General features: G+C 39.9%; 4 protein-coding genes and 1 pseudogene across 4 annotated transcripts; 1 reads left to right on the top strand and 4 right to left on the bottom strand.

The window, feature by feature from the left end:
• Positions 1-2333: 2333 nt before the first annotated feature.
• Positions 2334-4268, bottom strand: LOC138904546 (uncharacterized). Its single transcript, XM_070193050.1, has 2 exons — positions 3659-4268; positions 2334-3547 (listed from the first exon to the last, which is right to left on the bottom strand). The coding sequence occupies exons 1-2, from the start codon at positions 3935-3937 to the stop codon at positions 2756-2758; spliced, it is 1071 nt and encodes a 356-aa protein (XP_070049151.1). The 5' UTR covers positions 3938-4268; the 3' UTR covers positions 2334-2755.
• Positions 4269-6532: 2264 nt separating this feature from the next.
• LOC104115619 (dehydrin Xero 1-like) lies at positions 6533-7606 on the top strand. Its single transcript, XM_009626297.4, has 2 exons — positions 6533-6909; positions 7115-7606. The coding sequence occupies exons 1-2, from the start codon at positions 6622-6624 to the stop codon at positions 7334-7336; spliced, it is 510 nt and encodes a 169-aa protein (XP_009624592.1). The 5' UTR covers positions 6533-6621; the 3' UTR covers positions 7337-7606.
• Positions 7607-7814: 208 nt separating this feature from the next.
• LOC104115611 (pentatricopeptide repeat-containing protein At5g44230) lies at positions 7815-11466 on the bottom strand. Its single transcript, XM_009626288.3, has 2 exons — positions 9168-11466; positions 7815-8518 (listed from the first exon to the last, which is right to left on the bottom strand). Exon 1 carries the CDS (start codon positions 11362-11364, stop codon positions 9403-9405), a length of 1962 nt encoding a protein of 653 aa, XP_009624583.1. The 5' UTR covers positions 11365-11466; the 3' UTR covers positions 7815-8518; positions 9168-9402.
• A 1695-nt stretch (positions 11467-13161) lies between these two features.
• Positions 13162-20549, bottom strand: LOC104115626 (uncharacterized). The gene is made up of 7 exons (XM_009626304.4): positions 19884-20549; positions 17459-17601; positions 16117-16388; positions 14542-14696; positions 14013-14275; positions 13812-13874; positions 13162-13668 (listed from the first exon to the last, which is right to left on the bottom strand). The coding sequence occupies exons 1-7, from the start codon at positions 20161-20163 to the stop codon at positions 13411-13413; spliced, it is 1434 nt and encodes a 477-aa protein (XP_009624599.1). The 5' UTR covers positions 20164-20549; the 3' UTR covers positions 13162-13410.
• Positions 17745-17852, bottom strand: LOC117281333 (U6atac minor spliceosomal RNA; annotated as a pseudogene).
• Positions 20550-21901: the final 1352 nt, after the last annotated feature.

Here is a 21901-nt window from a genome sequence, read left to right on the forward strand (position 1 = left end):
AACATTATTAGGCAAGCTATTAAAACTATCAGGTTAACTAACAACGAGGCCGAGTATGAAGCCATAATTGCAAGTCTCGAGCTAGCTAGAAATTTGGGAGCGGAGGTCGTTGAGGCCAATTGCGACTCTTTGCTGGTGGTGAGTCAAGTAAACAAAACCTTTGAAGTCCGAGAAGGCAGAATGCAAAGGTATTTGGACAAACTGCTTATCACTTTGAACCATTTCAAACAGTGGAGTCTACGACATGTTCCACGAGAACAGAATAACGAGGCCGATGCGCTTGCTAATTTGGGATCATCGGTCGAGGAGAATGGTTTGAACTCGGAAACTGTCGTTTAACTTTCAAGGTCTGTAATCGAAGAAGGGCACGCCGAAATAAATTCTACTAGCTTAACCTGGGATTGGAGAAACAAGTATATTGAATACTTAAAAAATGGAAAGCTCCCTTCAGACCACAAAGAGTCCAGGACCCTTCGAACTAAAGCTGCTCGATTTACTTTGACTGCGGACGGAACGTTATATCGAAGAACATTCGACGGACCGATGGCGGTGTGCATAGGTCCGGGGTATACCAATTACATCCTCCGGGAAGTACACGAGGGCACTTGTGGCAATCACTCCGGTGCCGACATGTTAGTTCGAAAAGTGATCAGAGCAGGGTATTATTGGATCGATATGGGCAAAGACGCAAAAGAATTTGTTCGTAAATGCGATAAATGTCAAAGGTTTGCTCCAATGATCCATCAGCCCGGAGAACAGCTTCACTCGGTCCTATCGCCATGGCCATTCATGAAATAGGGAATGGACATCGTCGGCCCCTTACCATCGACCCCAGGTAAAGCCAGATTTATTTTGTTTATGACTGACTATTTTTCTAAATGGGTTGAAGCGCAGGCGTTCGAGAAAGTAAGAGAAAAAGAGGTTATCAATTTTTTGTGGGATCATATCGTATGCCGATTCGGGATACCATCCGAAATAGTATGTGATAATGGGAAGCAATTCATTGGCAGCAAAATCACAAAATTCTTCGAAGACCACAAAATAAGAAAGATACTAGCAACCCCATACCATCCCAGCGGAAACGGACAAGCCGAATCAACAAACAAAACTATTCTTCAAAACCTGAAGAAGAGATTGAACGACGCTAAGGGAAAATGGAGAGAAATCCTGCCCGAAGTCCTTTGGGCATACCGAACAACATCGAAATCCAGTACAGGGGCGACCCCATTCTCCTTAGTATATGGCTCCGAAGCATTGATACCAGTCGAAGTCGGAGAGCCTAGTCCCAGATTTCGATTCATGACGGAAGAAGCAAATAACGAGGCTATGAACACCAGCCTTGAATTATCGGACGAAGGACGAAAAGCTGCCCTCGTCCGGTTGGCCGCACAAAAGCAACGAATCGAAAGGTATTACAATCGAAGAACTAAACTTCGCCACTTCAAGCCAGGGGACTTGGTGTTAGGGAAAGTCACCATCAACACTCGGAATCCAAACGAAGGAAAATTAGGACCAAATTGGGAAGGGCCGTACCAGGTGCTCGAGAACTTTGGGAAAGAATCGTACAGGCTCGGCATCATAAACGGCAAACAGCTATCAAGCAGTTGGAATGTATCACATCTAAAACGGTACTACTGCTAAGGTCCGACCTTTCCCATATTTATTAAATTGTCCCGTACAGAAGTTCGAACGAAGAACAGAAGTATTCTTTTACTCAAAAGCACGTGTTGCACTCTTTTTTTCTTAGACCGGTTTTTCCCAAAAGGGTTTTTTGCGGCAAGGTTTTTAATGAGGCAACCATCAATCGTGCTGCGCTTTCAAAACAGTATCTGAGGCTTTCAACCCTTAGCCCGAACGGCCTCGAATACCGGGGGGGCACCAGGGCCTCAAACACATCGAGTTCAGACGCAACAAAGTCTTCTCACAACAATAGAGGAAAAATTGTGAGAGCCAAAATGGTCAAAATGAACCATGCTCATATTAGATTGCCCCAAAACATATGTACAATGACTTGAGATTTATTATGCAACCAGAATTAACGATCACTCGAATATTAAGCCTACGGGCTACCACATTATCTCGAGTTCGAAATAAACAAGCCTACGGGCTACTTCAACATCGAGTTCGAAACGATCACTCAAATATTAAGCCTACGGGCTACCACATTATCTCGAGTTCGAAATAAACAAGCCTACGGGCTACTTGAACATCGAGTTCGAAACGATCACTCAAATATTAAGCCTACGGGCTACCATATTATCTCGAGTTCGAAATGATCACTTAAATATTAAGCCTACGGGCTACCACATTATCTCGAGTTCGAAATAAACACTCAAATATTAAGCCTACGAGCTACTTCTATATCAAGTTCGAAATACTCAGTCGACCGTTAAGCCTACGGGTTATTTCAACATCGAGTTCGAAATAATCACTCGAATATTAAGCCTACGGGCTTCCACATTATCTCGAGTTCGAAATAATCACTCGAATATTAAGTCCACGGGCCACTTCTGCATCGAGTTCGAAATAAATACTCAAATATTAAAGCCTACGGGCTACTGAGTTCGAACAAGGACCCAATCGAATTTGAAACATTGAAAAAGCTACGTTTACTCAGAGTTTACGTTAACCACCACATTATCATCAACTCAACAAGCAAAACGGCACTCCAAATCTGATCGATCAAAATCGACCTTGGTATATATATATACAAAATTGCCTACGTAATTAATTTATAGATAATGAGAATTAGACTCTAAGCTTCTGGGTCGGGGTCTTCCCCACCCTCGGACCCGCTTTTGCTACCATCATCGTTATCATCATCATCATCATCAGAAGCCAAGGCTTCAGCTTCCGCTTCAAGCTCTTTTGCCTTTCTTACCTCTTCGGTAAGATCGAAACCTCGAGCATAAATCTCCTCGAGGGTCTCCCTCCGAGATCTACACTTAACAAGTTCGGCAACCCAATGAGCTCGAGCATCAGCAATCTTCGCCGCTTCCCGGGCCTCCACCTGAGCGGCCTCAGCATCAGCTCGATATACAGCAATAGACTTATCCGCCAAAAGTTTCGACGACTCAACCTCCGCCTTATCCTCAGCAAGTCGTATCTCAAGCTCATCGATTTTCTTAGCCTGAACCGACACCTTTTGCTTGACGTTTCGAAGCTGAATGTCGGCTGATAATAACTTTGTTAAGATGGTTTCTTTCTCCGCTGCCAGGCGGTCAATAGTCTCCTTCCACTGGTTGCATTCGGTCCGGATTTGATCGACCTCCTCCCGAAGTAGCCCGATCTTCTCGATCTTTTGCTGCAACTGAGACAACGGAGGGTTAACTTCCACAGTCGAGTCGAATCCATACTTTAACAGAACGAGGCTCACCTGCTGATCGAGCTCGACCCTTTCTTCACGAACCTTAGCCAAATCCGCTTGAAGATCCTTTATAGCCTCCTCCTTTTTGCTACAAAGAAGCCGAAGGTCATCTCTTTCACCTAGGACCTTCCGGAGTTCGGCCTCACACTGGCTAAGATCAACTCGGAACCTACCGATGGCCTGCATAGTTATAAACTGTCATCAACACTAATAAAGCAAAAAGGGATCACCGATATCGGAACCGCCAAGTATGGAAAAGAACAAAGAAGCCAAGTATGGAAGAATCATTACCCGAGTAATAAAACGCTGAGCTTCCTCTAACAAAAGAGAAGCATCACCGATATCGGAACTGTCATCAACACCAGTAAAACAATCCTTAAAAGGATCCGCTGCACCTGAGCCAACACCAATGTCGGGAGTCTTCAGTTCTCGAGCCTCCTTCAACGCCTCCTCAGAAAAAGACGGAAGGGAAGGTGAATGACCCATTGCCATTGCCCCGAGCAAATCACTCGGAGTACTCCGATCGAGACTTAGGTCTTCGGAACCAACCCCGATGGGCACGGCCTCCATCGGCTCAGCAACTCTAGCAACCTCGACTGCCTCCGTAGGTCGGACTATCAAAGCCGAGGAGCTATCTTCTTCTTCTTCTTCTTCTTCCTCCCTCAGTCGATGGACAGAGTCGATCGAAAGCGCAATGATTTTTCTCCTCACCTTTCGAGTTTTGGGCTTAGGGTCCTCCGGCCGAGAGGAAGCCCTTCGTTTCTTTTCTTTCCCTTGTTCCAGGACCGGGGGCTTGTTTCCTTCATCACCGCTCAAAGGCCGCAAAACAGCATCCCTAGTTACACCTATATACAAGGGAAAAACAGATAATGAAATGAACGCAGAATATACCTCGAGGGAAACAGGAACCAAACCTCACCATGATTCTTGGCCTCCCATCTACCTTTAGCCAAATCACGCCAAGCGCGTTCGGCATAGGCTAACTTTCGAACCCAATCCTCGAGATCAGGCACAGCTTGTGGCATCCAAGGTGCAGCTGAACATCAGAAAATAATATTAACAAATACGAAAAAAGACACGAAAAGCAAACATGGATCACTTACGGTCGAAGTTCCATTTTTCAGGAAACGGCATCTTTTCCTCCGGGATAAGATCACGAGTCCTCACTCGAATATATCGACCCATCCAGCCTCGATCCTTATCTTCATCGATGCTCGACATCAAAGCCTTCGATACCCGACGATATAGCCTAATAAGTCCACGATAAATCTGAGGCCGATACAGTCGTATAAGGTGGCTCAGAGAAAAATCCAACCCTCCGGCTTTGATAGAGAAGAAACGTAATAAGATGACTATACGCCATAAGGAAGGATGAATTTGGCCGAGGGTGACCTGATATCTCCTGCAGAAATCAAAAATCACGGGATCGACAGCTCCCAACGTAAAAGGATAGGTGTAAACACTTAAAAATCCCTCCACATAGGTAGTGACGCTCTCATCGGGGGAGGGGATTTGTAACACAACCTCAGAACCCCAGCCGCAGTCTTTTCTGACGGCCTCGAGGTGAACCTCCGCTATAGAGCATGTATACATCGATACGTGCTCACACCGACCCGGAACTGACGAAGGGTTCTCCACCTTAAAATCAATTTTTTAAAAAACACGGGCCGGGAATATAATCTTGAACGGACGGCTCGGGCGGCGCCTTATCATCACACAGCCGCGAGGAAGAAGCTTTCTCCTTGTGAGGTACGATTTTTGAAGTTTTCGCCATTAATATGAGAAGAAAAAATCACAAAGAAAGGTGAAAGAGGGGACAGCACCGTAACTCCTGATAAGCGGCACTAAAGCAACGAAATAAGAGAAACTAATCAAAGGGAATTTGGGAAAAGAGGAAGCACAAAAGTGAAAAACATTATATGTGAAAACTATTTATAAGGCATGGCGATTCGTTTCTAGCGGTGGCCGACCACCGACTGACACACATTAAATGCCTCGATAAAACCAAATCGATGGGACAGCTATCACGCACGTCATAGTCAAAGCCGATAGAAACGTCATTATCGATTCGGTCGAACCTTAGGGAAATCACATCGTTTCTCGTCATCTCCTTTCCAAGAAACGAGGGGGCTATCTGTATACGGTTAAAACCGATCCTCGGTCATGAAGATCGATCGAGGATGGCATTTCAATCAAGGGGTATCTTCACGGAGACCCCGAACGAATTCCGAGATGGGGGCGTCGAGCTCGGGCGTTCGAATCGACCGAGGTAACATCGACTGATACAGGTCCCGAACATCGATGCCCAAAAGTGATCACCTAGCTCGAAACCAAGGCCGAGGTTCCGATCCGATACCGAGCTCGAGTCGGTATCGAGTTCACAGACAAAAAGCTGTTACAACCGCACCAAAGGAGAGAATCTCTGCGGGAATTAAGGAGGAGACACACCATCATGGGTCCTCCACTAGTAATATTTATTCTATCATGTTGCTATAGATAAAGTAGTGATCCTTGGCTATAAAAGAAAAGATAGTTTGTAATAGAAGGCACTTTTTGGCTGGGATTAAGAATTCATTGTGTTTATCCTTCTAAATCTCACTAAATATCTTTGTTCATCATCTTCTATTTTTACATCATAAATACATGTATTGTTATTTTCAGATCAAAAGAATTTACTTACCCTTGGAATCATACATAAATTTAACGTTATCCGATTTTTCGGGTAAACAAACTTGCCTGCTCTTGCATTGCATACTAAAAAGTAAGTATATGTAAACTTTAGATAGGCATTATTTGCTTGCTTTAATGAAAGTTTATTTGGTAGGACAGGTCTTATGGTGGGAAATGATGAGATGGTCTAGTGTTATTAACTGGAACACATATAAGACATGCACGGTTTCTAAGCCCGTCTATATCTTTGAATGATGATGAATTTGCATATCTGTTTCAGCGTACGTAGTCCACTGCATCAAGTAGCGGAATTTGACCCAAAATTATAACCAATCTTATCTCAAAGCCGACAGAGAAAACACTTGCCACTCTCTCATGCTGCCACGTTCATGATCATGTCGACTGTGCTTAATTCACGTGACACCTGTGAAGTTCTGGTGCCATCAGCCATGCACCGGAGCTTTTCATCCCTATATCAATCCCGTTTTCGCACTTAAATTTGAAACCATTTACACTCGGTATTTTCAACAGACAGAATTGTGTAGTTCAGATTTTAATTAGTTTTGCTCTCTGTTCGTGAAGAAATGTCGCACTACGACAACCAATTTAGTGCAGGCCAGGCCTTGCAGACGGACGAATACGGCAATCCCATTCGTCAAACCGACGAATATGGGAACCCAGTCCATCACACTGGAGGTACCATGGGAGACTATGGAACCACCGGAACAGGAGGTGCCTATGGAACTCACGCTGGCGGTGGCGCCGGCCATACCACTGGCATACTTGGTGGGGAACACCGTCCCGGCCATGAGCACGGTACTCTCGGTGGCATGCTCCACCGTTCTGGAAGCTCCAGCTCCAGCTCTAGCTCTGTAAGTAATCTTTTCTAAACTTATTTTTCCAAGTATTCGATACTTTCTTTGTACTCCCGTAATGATAGTTTGTTTTTTTTGTAAAAATAAACCTCAAATGCAAAAAGAGCTTCTTATGGATGGAGTCGGCGGTGTAATTCAGCATATTATTGTTGTATGTCTCTCTTAATTATATTCAACACTTGTGCTTGTGTTTGTTTTGCAGTCGGAGGATGATGGACAAGGCGGAAGAAGGAAGAAGAAAGGGATGAAGGAGAAGATTAAGGAGAAATTGCCAGGAGGTCACAAAGACGATCAGACTCATTCAACTGCAACAACTACGACTACCGGTTATGGTATGGAAGGGGAGCATCATCATGAGAAGAAGGGAATCATGGACAAGATTAAGGAGAAGCTTCCTGGCCACCATGGACCTGGCCACCACTAGAAAAGCTGCTGCCAAACAATAAAATCCCTTTAAAGATACATGTAAAATGTTGGTCTAATACTTTTTGTATTTCAACGTTGTTTCTAGTTATTAGTCTTTTGAGTTTTTGAGTTTTGAGAGCGTGGCGTTTATTTGAATAAAGCCATGTTAGACTCTTAAGTAGTGGAAGCATAGTCTTACATGTAATAAGTACGTTGTAATGTTGCAAGCACGTTGTGTCGTGTACCTCGTTATAGTGATGTGTCGTGAATGTATTTAAATTCATAGGAACATTTTTTTCTTTCTTGCCTGAGATTCTGAAGGAACCTTTAAGGGTTCGATCACATGGATGATGATTTTGATAGCAAATACTACAAAACAGGCATAGTAACGAGCTGTAACGGAACAAGGACTGCGGGAAAAAAATGGGTAATGGAACGACTATTAGTTTCCCACCTCTTATTATAATCAGTGATGCAAAAGAATTGTAAAACAGTAATGGAACGAATATTAGTTTCCTATCTCTTATTTCAATCAGTGATGCAAGAGAATTGGTACATAAACAGACGAGGAAGACGTGAGAAATGAGAAAGAACCAATACCTGAAGCAGTGTTGGGTACATTTGTTTTTTAGATGAAAATCCCCCTCCTGCTGCTGCTGAAGTTAGATTACAAGAGAGTAAAAATTGGACACGACAAAGTGCTGCTTAAGTTATTAGATTAGAAGTGTGAGTAAAAATTGGACACACCAAAGTGAGAAAGGATACTGAGGTCCAGCTGAGCGCTCTTTGTTTCATAGGTACAAGGCAATTGCTTCGATTTTGCCTGAACATGTTCTGTGACCAGATAAAAGTACATGAAGTTTCCAGCTTTTACCTGCATTGTCTACCCAGAGGAGCCTTTCCTGGTTCCCAGGAATAGCATGTTTTGTGCTAGCATATTCTCCATCGAATTTAAGCCACAGATGGGATCAGGGTTGAATCATGTCTGCACCAACATTGAGTTCCAATTTCAACATATCCCAGCAAATTTAAGCAACACAGGCATCAGAGTTGAGTCTGGTGAAACGTATCATCTGCTAGACAACCGAGTTTGCAATAAAATTGAAGTCGCACAGTTACTACAGTCACAGATCTTCTGATCCCATACACACAGTACCAAACTTCAGGATCGCCTATCTTCTGCTGCAACTCACACCCAGGGCTTTCACATTCACAGGAAACGATACCACAAAAAAATAACTTAAAGTCAGAAAATGCAAGGGTGAGAGGACGAAACATCCCAGCTTCTTTGAAGCATGTAAAAATTATTACTAATATTCTAAGTCATTCCTTAGAGGAGAAACTATAAAAAGGAAATGAGTATCCCTGGGCTTTGCAAGAACACGTGGAGATCAAGCCTGTTGTCTGTTCCTGTCACCTAGGCTATCTTATGGTGTAAAAATATCAAGTTTGAGAGAAACATGGATCTTATTTTCACCATGATACTAGCCTTTCTATGTAAACTTTACTTCCGGAGATGGCTGTCTTTTTATAGAGCTAGTTCCATATTTCTATACACTCTACAAATTAGAATGTAGATGAGCTTGTTTATTCCGATCAATTGAAATCCAAAGAAGTTCACAGCCTCAGAGCAATAAGCAATTTTTATTTTAATTTGCCAGCAGTAACGCTTGAGTTCTACAAACTTTCAGAGATGTCATTTATTTCCAATAATCAATCAGGTGTCAAAGTTAACTAAACTCGGTACTGATCAACAATTTGTCAAATAAGATTCTATATGAGAGTTGTATGTCCCAGGTGAGTGCAATCTTAAACTGACACTAAATGTATATATCCAGCAGTATAGGTACCTGTCATATAGATTGGCACCTTGGATCATAGACATTTATAGAACTTAGGTTTGCCCTTGAATGAATTAATCATACCCTTCAGTTGAACAAGAATCCCAATTCCTCACTTCAGAAGCAATTCAAAACCAGTTTGAATAACTGAGGCACTTGTGACGAGTAATGGCCATCTCTGAAGAAAAAGGATCCTTCAAACTCACAGAGTGGCACTTGAGAGAAATGAGAGTTCTTGCTTCAATTACCAAAAGTTACCACAAGAGCACACACCATTGCGGAAATGGTGAAATCTCTTGTTATCCCTGATAATAATCTCCCTGCCAGTGATTTGAGATGCACCGCACATAAATGAGTGGCAATCTTCACATATTCTCAGATTTTTCATGATCCTGATGGTAGACTCATTATCAGTGATAAGCAGCCCATATGCCAAAGCCAGCTTCTCACTATGTGTGAGAAGTATTCGCTTTTTATTTTCCTCACTCAGATCATAAGGCACAGAACTTAAGTTTGGCTCATAGCCATGTGTCTTAAGCCGACCAACAAGATCCTCAAGTGCTTCCTTTATCTCTTTTGACTTTGGGTGGGTCATATCACCAGCGTAGAACTCATGAATCACCCCCACTTTGCCTTCAATCCAGCTGCGTGAAGGATCCTTTCTCAGCAGTTTTTGTTTTATTAATTTCCTTATCCCTAAAACATCTTCCCACCTTCCTGCTGAAGCATATGTATTGGCAAGCAGGACATAGTTTCCAATACTATCAGGTTCAAGCTCAAATAAACGGCTGGCAGCAACTTGTGCAATTTCAGGATTACCATGAATCCGACAAGCTCCCAGTAGGGCTCCCCAGACACCACTATTAGGCTCTATTGGCATCGCTTTGATAAGCTGAAGAGCTTCTTCTAGTTGCCCAGCCCTGCCAAGGAGATCAATCATGCAAGCATAGTGTTCTACTGATGGTTCAACACCATAATGTTTCTCCATCATATCAAACAGGTGTCGACCCCGTTCTACCAAACCTACATGAGTACAAGCCATAAGAACACCAATGAATGTCACCTTATTAGGCTTTACCTCAGTTTTCACCATTTCATCGAACAAATCCAATGCAGCACTCGCACATCCATGCATTGCGAAACCCACAATCATCGAACTATATGAGAACACATTCTTTTCCTTCATGTTCTCGAAAACCTTGTATGCCTCCTCCACATTCCCACACTTGGAGTACATATCAATCAATGCAGATCCGACCATGACATGATTGGCAGGTCCAAAACCATATCCCTCAGCCACATCATGAACCCAATTTGCATACTTAGCAGTCCCCAACTGCGCACAAGCTGAAATAACCCCAATCAATGTTACCTCATCAGTCTCCACACCTCCACACTGCATCCTATTAAAGAACTCCAATGCCTCCCTTGGTTTAGCATTCTGTGCAAAACCCGACACCATAGCCGTCCATGCAACCAAATCTTTCACAGGCAATCTCTCAAACAGCTCAGCAGCTGCCACCATATCTCCAGTTTTTGAATACGCAACGATCAACGAAGTCCACGAAATCACGTCCCTCTCGGACATTTCATCGAACACCTTTCGACCACAATCCAACCAACCACATTTCACATACATATCAATCAAAATATTATGAACAAACAAATCTTTACAGAACCCACCAAGCTTTATGCCCTGACAATGAATCTGCTTACCTAGATTCAACCCAAGTTCATCGCTACAACCCTTGAGCAAAGCCGTCAAAGTAAAAGAAACGGGGGATATACTTTCCATTCTCATACCATTATACAAACGCACTGCCTCGCTCAATGGTCCTTGAATTGAATAACCCCGAATTAAAGCGGTCCATAGAAAAGGGTTACGGTATTCCACTTGATGAAATACAAGACGGGGATATGGGTCCATTGGGACATTGATTTTTGTGAGCATACGGAGTAGCTTCGCGAGAACATAGCAGCATTGGTCAAGACCTCTGCGAATAACGTGAGCATGGACTTGTTTGATCTGAATTAGGCTGCTACAGTTGTCGAGAAGTGAAACCAGATGGGATTCTAAGAGCTTTGTCTCTTGAAGACGGGAAAATGGGACGAAGGGCTGCGAAGCTTCTGGGTTTCCGAGCTCGTAACTTATGGATCTTGGGATAGGGTTCCTGGGTGCGATCAGCTTCCGAGCTAGTGAAACCATTACATGCAAAGCTAAGGTCTACAGTTGAGACAGAAAGAAACCAGAAGGACGATGGAAAGCTAACTCCTATTATCCTATACATGAGTGTGCCAACTTAGGATGGCAATTGACTGTAAATGATTTATATTGTAAAATTAAAAAAATAATTTTTAAATCAAAATAGTTTAATGAATCTGATTTTTAACTGTTGTGAACTTCTCAAATAAAAAAGCATCATATAACCTCGGATAGAGATTACTAGGCATCTAGGCTCTAGCTTTGTGAGTTGTAAAAGTGAATTAGTTAAACTTGTGTGCAACTTAACTCAGATGAAGGAAGGACAAGAGTCAATATCTCTAAATTTAGATAGAAATTGGACATCAATTCATTAGTTTTCTTGCAATGAAACTTCCGCATTTAGAAACTAATCAGAACTCAGAAGTACTCAAGTCAAAATAGTTTAAACTACTTGAAAAATGTTGAAAAATTCGTAGTCGAGCCTTTGTTCAAACCAAATCAATGGTGACGGGTTTTTAAATTTATAAATCAAACCAAACCAACAAAGTCGGATTTTTCAATCTCGGTTTTTCTCGTGTTTATTCGGGTTTTCAGATTTTTTTCCGGTAAAGACTTCATAGCATAAAATATGTAACTTGTGCTCCAAATATTTCTTAAGTCCTACTAAAATACAACTATATAATGTGTTTTCCAAGAAACTAACACAATAATATGAGATAAGTCATAGCATTATACTAAAATATTCAATAACAAATATAAAATAATAAAATTATATAAAACAAATATTGTTAATTAATAAGCCATAATGAAAATTAACATAATCTAAAAATACTATATAGGTCATGCTAAAATAAGTATAGCTAATAAGTACTAATATTAATTACGTAACTAATCACTAAAGAAAAAGATAAACTAAGTTATGCATTTTCATTATAAACTAATATAAAACTAAAATAATTATCCAACACTATCGTCATTTTTAGTATTGAATTGAATTTATTTTGTTAGCATTAGTATTGATTTGAACTTGTTTGAGTTACTACATTTATTGGCTATAAAATTTATTTACCATTCAAAAATGTTAAGTCTAAACTTGAAATAATACGTTAAAAGATAAAACTGTGAAAAAGTTTAAGAAATATTTATAAATTACATTACAACAAATATTTATATGTATAAAAAAAATTAAAAATTATATAAATGTACTATCGGATTAGTTTGGTTTCGGTTTGACTTTTTTTTAGTTAAAACCAAACCAAACCAATTATGGTCGAGTTTTATTTTCCAATACCAAACCAAACATCGGATTTTTTTTCCGGTTTGACTCGGATTATCAGTTTGGTGCGGTTTATCAGTTTTCTTTGTACACCCCTGTATGTCGGTATACTAAAGCCTTTTGTTTCACTTTTGCAACATTTTAACCTAGCACTCAATTCTTCAAGGATCTGGTGATACGAGGGAGCTAATCCCGGTATAATTCAGATAGATGGTGGACTATCTGACTATGAGATGTTCAAGCAGCTTCAATCTGTGTAGCTACCATTGCTTCTTCGATGCATAACATGTTTTTACCCCACCTCTACTATAACAGGACTGGTTACCTAATATATGTGTGTGTGTGTATTAGTCAGACAGGAGATAACTTAGCTTTCTTGACCCAAAAAGGAAACCCCACTCTCTACTTACAGGAAATACAGGTCCAGAAACACAATGATGCAAAGGCCTTTACCCAGACGTCAATTTAATCATACTATTTCCTCCCAGACTATATACTATCCTGCTAAGAAACCAAAAAGAAGATGTAAAATTATGGTGAATGATTAGCAGCACTAGTCCTTCTGACACCACATTGACAACATCAAGGATGAGAAAGTCGTTTTTTTTACACTCACAAAATATATAAGCAAGAGACGGCTAAACTGTTTCTCTATGGTATTTCATTTCCTGTTGTTGACCACCTACTCACAGCTTATAAATTTCCACGTTTCATCTACAAATGCAGCTCCAACTGAGAATAGAGGCTTTATGCTAGCCAACAGTAATAAAATCTCATGTCCTTTGATGTTCCTTTGCTTTTTGCAACACGTCCTTTAAAACTGCTGCAATTCTTTCTTCCATGTGACGCTCCAGAAATACCTCTTTCACCCTCTCATACCCTTTTTTACCCATTGTAAGCCTCCTCTCAACGTGAGTGGCTAATTTAACAATGTTTTTTGCAAGGGGCATTATCCCTTCTTTCCCCACAGGATGTAGCAGACCAGTCGTTCCATCTATTACAATTTCTTGGGTGCCACCAGCTGCAGTGCCCTGAAATGAAAGGCAAGAAGATGAGAGTGTAAGTTCTTCCAATCTAACGAAATATTTTAGATTATGCAAAGAAAATGTTGCATGTAAAAGAATAACTATGCAACAAGGCACAAGCCAAGATGGAGGAAGAAAATGGCAATTACCAACACAGGCAGCTGAAATGCCATGGCCTCAATAGTAATCCGACCAAAGCATTCACCCCGTGCCTACATGGTTAAAAGAGAAGGGATGAAAAATATGAAGTTAGCTATTACCGTAGTAGTAAAATTATCTTACTTAAGAGGACAAAAAGAAAAAAGAAAAAGAAAAAAAAGTGACCTAGCATCCACCCCATGCCTACAAACCTGAGAATTCTGAACAAGAACGTCAATTGCAGCAAGATATGGGGCTACTGTCAGTGTCTTATTGACAAAATGAACATACTTTTCAATCTTTTTTGATATAACGAAGTTCCTAAGCTCTGTCTCAAATTTGCTATGACTAGTCATGTCACTCCCTACAACAACAGCATGAATTGATGGCAATTGTAACTTCCGTTCTTGAATAAGCTGCAAGCTCTCATAGAACGCCCGTAAAAATATGTCCTGACCCTTCCCACGAGTAACACCTGCAATATTGCAAACCCAGGTCATACTGTAGTTAGAAAAGGACCGTTAGTGAGAAAGCTACCAATATTTCGAATCCAAGTCGTGCAGTAGTTAAAGAAAAGTCTGTACAGCATGATGAGGAATACAAGTGAATCATAGTGATTAGATAAATTCAGAAAATATATCAAGAGCAATCCACCTAAGCAGGTATTCAAGAAAGCAGCTTTTATCAGGATCGAAGCATGATAAATTGCAATGCATAATAGTATTAAAGGAAAAGGCTTACTATTTATGATGGCAAATAGTATATCTTCATTTCGAACTCCAAGAGATTCACGAACATGCTCCCTCAAAATTCTTTTTGCCACACTATCTTCAGCAATTTCCATTAGCTCATTGCTGTTGCCAAGATGAACAACATGGGTTTTCGGCATTTTGATCCTACAGAATATTAATAACAATTTAGAGAGATTATACAACGCATACAACCAAGAACGGAAAAATGAAGGATAAGCAACGTATACAAGGTAGATTTGGACATAAATGAGAAGTTCAGTCTTTCTGGAGTTCACCCAAAGTTTGAGCCTTCAGACCCAAGTATTAGAAAGAAGATTTCCATTAGATCCCCTTACCAACGGAGAAATAAATTCAACTAAATTTTTATGATCAGGTAAAGAAAATAAATAGCTAAATTTTATGCCTGGAAATAGATTGAGATGCACTTTGAGTTTAAAATTACTTCACCAAGCATCCACCACAATTAGGATCAGGGTACTTTCAGTATAAGTAACATTAGAATTACTGTTAGCATTTTCTGGTAATCCGACTAAGTACTCTTCTATGTAACAAAATGCAAACCAGATAGTTTTCCTGGAGTGCTGTTTTTTCACTTCTTGAGTCCAACAGAATCTCATTAGAATAGATATTGATAAAGACACCAATGACAGAGATAAGAAACCAGATGGTAAAGGGTTAACTAAAATGAAGCAATCTGAAGTTACCAACGGAATCATAAATTTCCAGCAAAGATAAGAAAGCTCTTGCATCTTGTGATCTAAACTTCCGCAGTAGAAAGATTACTTTTATCAGCTAGATTTGTATGAAGTACAAGCTAACCTATCTTTGTGTGTGTGTGTGTGTGTGTGTGTGTGGGGGGGGGGGGGGGGGATTAAGAGAGAAAGAGAACGGTTACAGCCTGTTCATTTACCCCTTTTATATGGGTGCTAGGAATACAGTTTTTCCGAAACTAAAATGCTGCACGTTGGGCAGTACATGAAGGCCATTTTAAAACTTCATATATGACATACTTCAATGAGATTTTCATCTCCTTCTTTGATAATACAGCTAGTAAACTCTGAATAACTACAGCAGCTCCCAATAGGGAGATAAATTTTTTATGCCCGATTTTCTCTCATTTTTAAGGAGAAGTAGATCTTTCTGGAAGAATGTTCACAGGCACTTAAACTTTTATCCCTCATAAGTCTTATGTTTTTCAATTTATGTATTAACATTCCTTTTCCTCCCTCTATCATTTCTTATGGAGTTATGGTGACTGTATAAGTCAACAGGAAAGAAAATCAAAAATAGATATATGCCAGTAGGAAATGATGGCAGCTTGAGAGAGTAAACTACCATTCTAAGACTAGAAGACTTCATTTACTCAATTTAAACAGTCAAAAAAAACAAGATTTCATCTACTCAATTTATTGTGTAAATTCACATTAATGTGTAAGCAAAACATTCTGGTATCACAACGATGATGCTCAAGACGTGATTTGAACCTAAAGATGCATGACCTCAAAAGGCCACTGGAAGTAGATCCGTCACCAACTATATCAAAATTGTGAACTTATAAACGTACCTTAGCCGTTCCTGTGTTCTATTCTTCCAGTATTCAGCTGTTACATGTGAATCAATCATTGCACCAGCAACGTACGGGAGGTGCTTCACATAATCTAGACTGAAGTAATGACCTCGCATTTCATGGATCCACCATAAAACTTTGGGAAGGACACGAGGAACATGTTCCTTGAGAACAGCATCCAACCATTTCCCAGCAACGGCAGTGTTTAAAACAACCAAGTCAGCTTTTAAAGCAGTATCTATTGCCTCCTGACCCTTAGCAGAGACAACCTGAAAGCAGACGTGCCTCCCATAAGCACAATCATTTCAATCTTTCCTACTAAACTATAAGTTTCAATAAGGCAGAAGAATGAATTTCTAGATCTCAGTGACTAGACATGCACATCACTGCAAATATGCCAGCCATTAATTGCTTAAGGCTGCTGGAACAAAATAAGCTAATGGCAGACTACCCTGCAGAGAATGACCCCTACCGTTTATAAGGAGTGACATCACTTATCAAAACATAAATGTGTGTGTTATGAAACAAATAAGGATAATATTTAGAAAAGAAAAAGTGAATCTCACAGAGAATTGCCTCTATCATTATCATATTTCAGTTTTCATGGAGGGTAAGATGCTAAAAGAGCTAAAAGCCAAGAGAAATTACAGAAAAACATGGAATTTCACCTCAAATGGATAAGAGGGTAGAACACATAGGGCAAAATCTCCACTAATAGTAATGACAGTTATCTCTGCTGATAGTACTGTTATACACTTGTTGGATACTGGTTAAACAAAAAAACTAGAAGCGATTAAAACACTCTATGTTTTATCTACCTCAATGAACTTGTCCCTCCACACCAAGTTGATTTTCCCTTTTTCTCTATAAAAGCTCAAATAAGAAAAAGGATAATTTTGGTGGGAAGCAGCAGGTACCCGGTGGAATAATCGAGAAGAGTGCAAGCTAGCTCGGATACCACCATTATAAAAAAGAAAAGAAAAGAAAAGAATAGTTTTTTACATATATTGTACTTCACACGCGAGGCTCGTCTTTACAGTCTCACAATTTTCCATACACGTTTATCTGTATTCTATCCCATTAACTTTCAATTCTCTTCTTAATATCCATGAAAAGTTAAATATGGACATTTATTTAGGACTAAGAAAGTAATGAAAAAAACAAAATATATGAACTAGAATACCAAAAGGACAAAAACAAGTACTAAAACTGAAATTACTATTACCTTTCTCAAAAAAAAAAGGAACTGAAACTGAAATTAAAACGAGGAAAGATGAAATTGTGAAAATATGGAAAGGTATGAAATCTCAAGCTGGAAAGGAATACTGCTAAGTACAACCTGAACTCCTCGGTGTAACATTTTGTGTTCCAAACTGTATACGACGTTATTTGTTTCAGATGGTCTTTGATTTGTGATCCAACAGACTTCAGCTCCAACACTTCTCAGCAAAAATGCCAGCTCCATCAGCAACAAGGGTCCACCTATATGGAAAGAAGCAATCATAGTGATTAGAAGTAGTATTTGTTTCCATGATATGACCCTTTCCTTTTTTTCCTTCTTTTTTCATAAATCAAAATATTCATTGATACTCAACCACGATGATGTAATAATTACAAAGGAGGTAGTAAACAGGTAAAGCCCGAAGGTTGTTCACGTCCTTTTTTTTTTTGATAAGGAGGTTGTTCACGTCCTTGTAGGGGGGATGCCAACCATCTCTCCTTTCTATGAACACAATTACAAAGGAGGTACAATACAAGTATTCTTTAAGCATCCAAAAATACCAAGTTCCAAAAATATTGTTGTTTCTTACAACATAAATACAAATATACAAAAGATACAAAATAGAGAGAAATTAACTCCTAATCAATGATTTTCGGCCTCTTCGAAAGTTCTTTTCTTTCTTTTCTCTCTTAATTATCAAAATATGCAAAAGGGCCCATTTATTTGCCAGCACTGAACTCAGTTCTCAAGTGCAAGGAAAACCAAACTAATAGGTTTCTTTTTTCCGATAAAAAATAAAACATTCTAGAATATATGGAACGGATTTAAATGATGCATCAAACCAACGGCTTCACTGGTAACATGTTTTTTACTGGATCTCATTTCCATCATCAAGAAGATGCGGAGTAAATTACTGAAATAATAAAGTTGTAATAGAAGTGGTTCAATGTTTGGCCGAAATTTGAAATCAAGTTATACAAAGTAAAAATAAAAATAATTAAAACATAGAATAACTGGGAAGCAACAAACTTAAGTCGACAAACTGTTGCTAGCACCAAGAAAGCACATTATCAACAGAGCATGAGCGAGCACATTTTGGAACATGAATTAAATGTTCATCAGCCAGAAAAGATAACAAAGATTACATCCATTTTCAACATTTTAAAACATTTTAGCAATCAGGTCAAGGAACAGCTGAAGAGGTTCTAGCCAAAGCTCAAATCTAGCAGTTAAGAACTCTGGTTATTTTACTCGTCAAAATAATGAAATATTGCCAGCTCCAGAACAGTGTTATCAAAGGCGCGCAAAGCGCTGAAGCCCTGAAGCGAGGCTCAAAACATGTTGAGCGCTTCGCCTTGCTTAGTGAGTGCTTCAGTGTTGTCATCAAGGCTCTAAGGCATACTTTTCCTTGCCAATGAGCGTAATCTAAAGAAGCGACACTAAACAATTGATATTTCACTTTGTCGTAAATTTTCTTCAGTTTCTTTGTCTATATATTTGGTAATCATGCTTATAGATATTAGTCTTGAATTAAACATACATATTTGTAGTTTTTCTCCATTTGCACCTTTCTTCATTAAAGCCCACGCTTTATTTGCGCTTTGCGCTTAAAGCCCCAACAGACCTTAGAGTTTTTTTGCGCTTTTCGCTTTTGATAACACTGCTCCAGAAGAATGAAAAACCGGCTAACTAAAGAATCCAAAATGACAGATCAACTCTCTTAATTGCTCAAAAATATAAGTACAAGATAACTCCAAATATCCCGCTATAGAACAAATTTCTTTTATCAAACTTCAACGAATTTTAAACCGTCTTTCATAACTCAGTCACAACTATCTTGTGCTATAAAGATAAATAATACCAACAAAAGGGTGTAGATCAAAAGAATGAAAAGCGACAAAACAAGATAGGAGGATCCAGTGATTTCTCAATCTATTCTTATGCAACACGTGTTTCTCATTTGATTTTGTTCCATATACATTTCAGTTAATACACTGTTCTAAAACATTTCAGTTCATTTAAACTTCTACCAAAGTGGTACAGAAAGAGGATACATACACGCAGCATTAATTAGGGATGCCACGAACATCCATTCCACCATTTTAATGTTCTCAATTTAACTCATCTCTGATTCTACGCCTCTTATTTAGTCTTGTGATTTCGTGATTACTTCCTTTTACACCTTAAATAGCCAACTTCCATTACAACACCAATTCTGAATGAATGAATTAGCTAATAAATTGCAGATCCAACCCATTAATACGCATATAAAAATAATTGACTTCACATCTCACTATACACAACAAAAAAAAGGAGCGCGCACACACACACAACAACAACAACAACAACAACAACAGGATCAACAGTAACACAAGTGATTCACTAATGCAGCTAAACAACACTCTTCAGTCCAGCTAGACTAGCAACATTTCACTCTAGAATGCTCCATAAGCAACATTGACGAACCGAACTAAACATAATAGATGATATATAGTAATTAAAAGCGAAATTCAGGGAAACCAAAAGAAAAAATAAAAGGTACCAGAAAGGGAAAGTTCGTGGGAGACAAGAAGCACAAGCCTAGACTTCATAAAACTGAGTGGGCTCTGAATAACAGCAACTCCAATTGGCTTAGCTGACTCGGGTGAAGAGTTATATCGCTTCGCAGAAGCCACATCTACGCGGCAATCACAGGAGGACTCAAGGCTAGCTCTCACGATAAAAGCAATGGCAGTGGTAACTGAAAGCATCACAAGGAGCGCTACTACAGTCAGCCAGCGCTTGCGGAACAGAGCCATAGCTACGGAAGAATGCTTCGCCATGTCCAAAGCTAGGGTTTGTGAAGGTAAGAAGTTGGATCTGTGTCACCTTTCTCTGCATTTTAGGGTTGGGGTTTTTGATCTGGACTGGTAATTGGCGTACATTTGGCTTTTAAATTGACACTTGGAAAAGAGAAAAGAGTTTGTTCTTTAAAGGTTGGAATCTCTGGCTGTGTGAAGAAGATCTACTGCGCTGGGTTAATAACTGCCGCGAAGAGTGATTGGGAGCTTTTTAGATTTGACTACGATTCAGCATTAATGAGGAGACAATGTTGTTAATCGCAAATTGGCAATGACGATGCTGTCTTTCGAGAAAAATTGTCAATACGTTTGTACTCTACTAGTTTATTGCATTCCTCAGTAATCCCCTTGCTTCAATTTGCTTCAGTTTTTCAAGCCATTCTTGGTAATGTGGTTATTGTCTCGAAATATTGCCTATGATATTAAATTACAATTTCAGCCCTCGAAATTGTCTGGAAATATTGATTATAAATTACAATTTCAGCCCTCGAGATTGCCTGGAAATGTTGCCTATGATGACAAATGTTGCTTATTCTGTGTGAGAGAGACCATGCATGTCACATTCTAAGTTTGTGTGTAAAAAATGGGACGTAAACATCCCCGTCAAATCAGGTGAGATTAGGGGAAATTTGCTAAGCCAATAACACAAGGACGAAATATCCGCGATCGGACGTAGGTCACGACGGAGATCTCGATACGTATCAAGGATAGGCCGATTAATTAGCCAATCATAAGATTTCTTACTTCATTTGGAACTGTATCAAGAGTAGGACTCCCCTACTATATAAAGGGGGTCTGATCATTTGTAAAACAGATCACATTTACGCAACATAAAGCAATATACTATTATTTCTAGCTTTCATTACCTTGTTACTTTATTCACATATCAGCTTAAATATCTCTTAGTTCAAGGGTGATCGAACTCGAGGGTCAAGACTATTCGATTCGTGTGGTTTGCATTTATTTCTTTTATCGTCAATCTCAATATTAATATATTCTCTTAATTTGTGCCAACTTACATCACTTATCCTTAAAATCGCGTATAAATTTAATTGTTATCCGTTTTTAGGGTAAACAGTTTGGCGCTCATCGTGGGGCTAAGGATAATAGTGATTACCGGGTACTAACTTTCACGACACACACTATTTTACACTTGTTCTTGTGAGTATCTTTGATTCCAGGATCAAAATGTCGAACTCTCAGGCAGCACCCATACACATGGACAATGATTTCGGTCACCACGATGAAAATGACAACATAGCACAAGGGAACGACGCACCTCCAGTTGGCCTCGATGGAGTTCCGGCTGCAGATCCAATCGACGTCACCTCGCATGTAGCCATCAATGCAAATTTTGTTGTCGATCCCGAGAGTAGCATCCGTAGAGATGTTCGATCAGCCGCTCAGAGCACACATGGCGGCGAAGAGGGCGGGGTCAGCCTTCGGGTGATCTTCGAGATGTTGCAGGCTCAACAAGCCGCGATAGCCCAGCTCCAAAATCAGAATCATGCACCAAGCAGGATCGAGCCCGAGCCGTCTCAGGAAGTTGTTCAGAGGGTCGAATCGGTGTCAAGGAAATCGAACGAGAATGAATCGGGGACTGATCCCGCAATCATGAAGATGCTCGAGGAATTAACAAAACGAGTTGAGTCGGGGGAAAACAAGATCGAGGCAAACGACAAGAATGTGGAAACTTATAACTCCGGGGTCGATCAAATCC

This window comes from Nicotiana tomentosiformis, chromosome 2, assembly GCF_000390325.3.
Source record: "Nicotiana tomentosiformis chromosome 2, ASM39032v3, whole genome shotgun sequence".
Taxonomy (NCBI): domain Eukaryota; kingdom Viridiplantae; phylum Streptophyta; class Magnoliopsida; order Solanales; family Solanaceae; genus Nicotiana; species Nicotiana tomentosiformis.

Bases quoted from the DNA above. Each gene is read 5' to 3' on its own strand.
- LOC138904546 (XM_070193050.1), bottom strand. From the start codon at position 3,937: ATGGAGGCCGTGCCCATCGGGGTTGGTTCCGAAGACCTAAGTCTCGAT. The intron at 3,548-3,658 runs GTAATGATTCTT...ATAACTATGCAG, and splicing joins CTCAGCGTTTTATTACTCGG to GCCATCGGTAGGTTCCGAGT.
- LOC104115619 (XM_009626297.4), top strand. From the start codon at position 6,622: ATGTCGCACTACGACAACCAATTTAGTGCAGGCCAGGCCTTGCAGACG. The intron at 6,910-7,114 runs GTAAGTAATCTT...TTTGTTTTGCAG, and splicing joins CCAGCTCCAGCTCTAGCTCT to TCGGAGGATGATGGACAAGG.
- LOC104115626 (XM_009626304.4), bottom strand. From the start codon at position 20,163: ATGGCGAAGCATTCTTCCGTAGCTATGGCTCTGTTCCGCAAGCGCTGG. The intron at 16,389-17,458 runs GTTGTACTTAGC...GTCTGCTTTCAG, and splicing joins TGTTACACCGAGGAGTTCAG to GTTGTCTCTGCTAAGGGTCA. The intron at 14,276-14,541 runs GTAAGCCTTTTC...GCAATATTGCAG, and splicing joins ACTATTTGCCATCATAAATA to GTGTTACTCGTGGGAAGGGT.
- LOC104115611 (XM_009626288.3), bottom strand. From the start codon at position 11,364: ATGGTTTCACTAGCTCGGAAGCTGATCGCACCCAGGAACCCTATCCCA.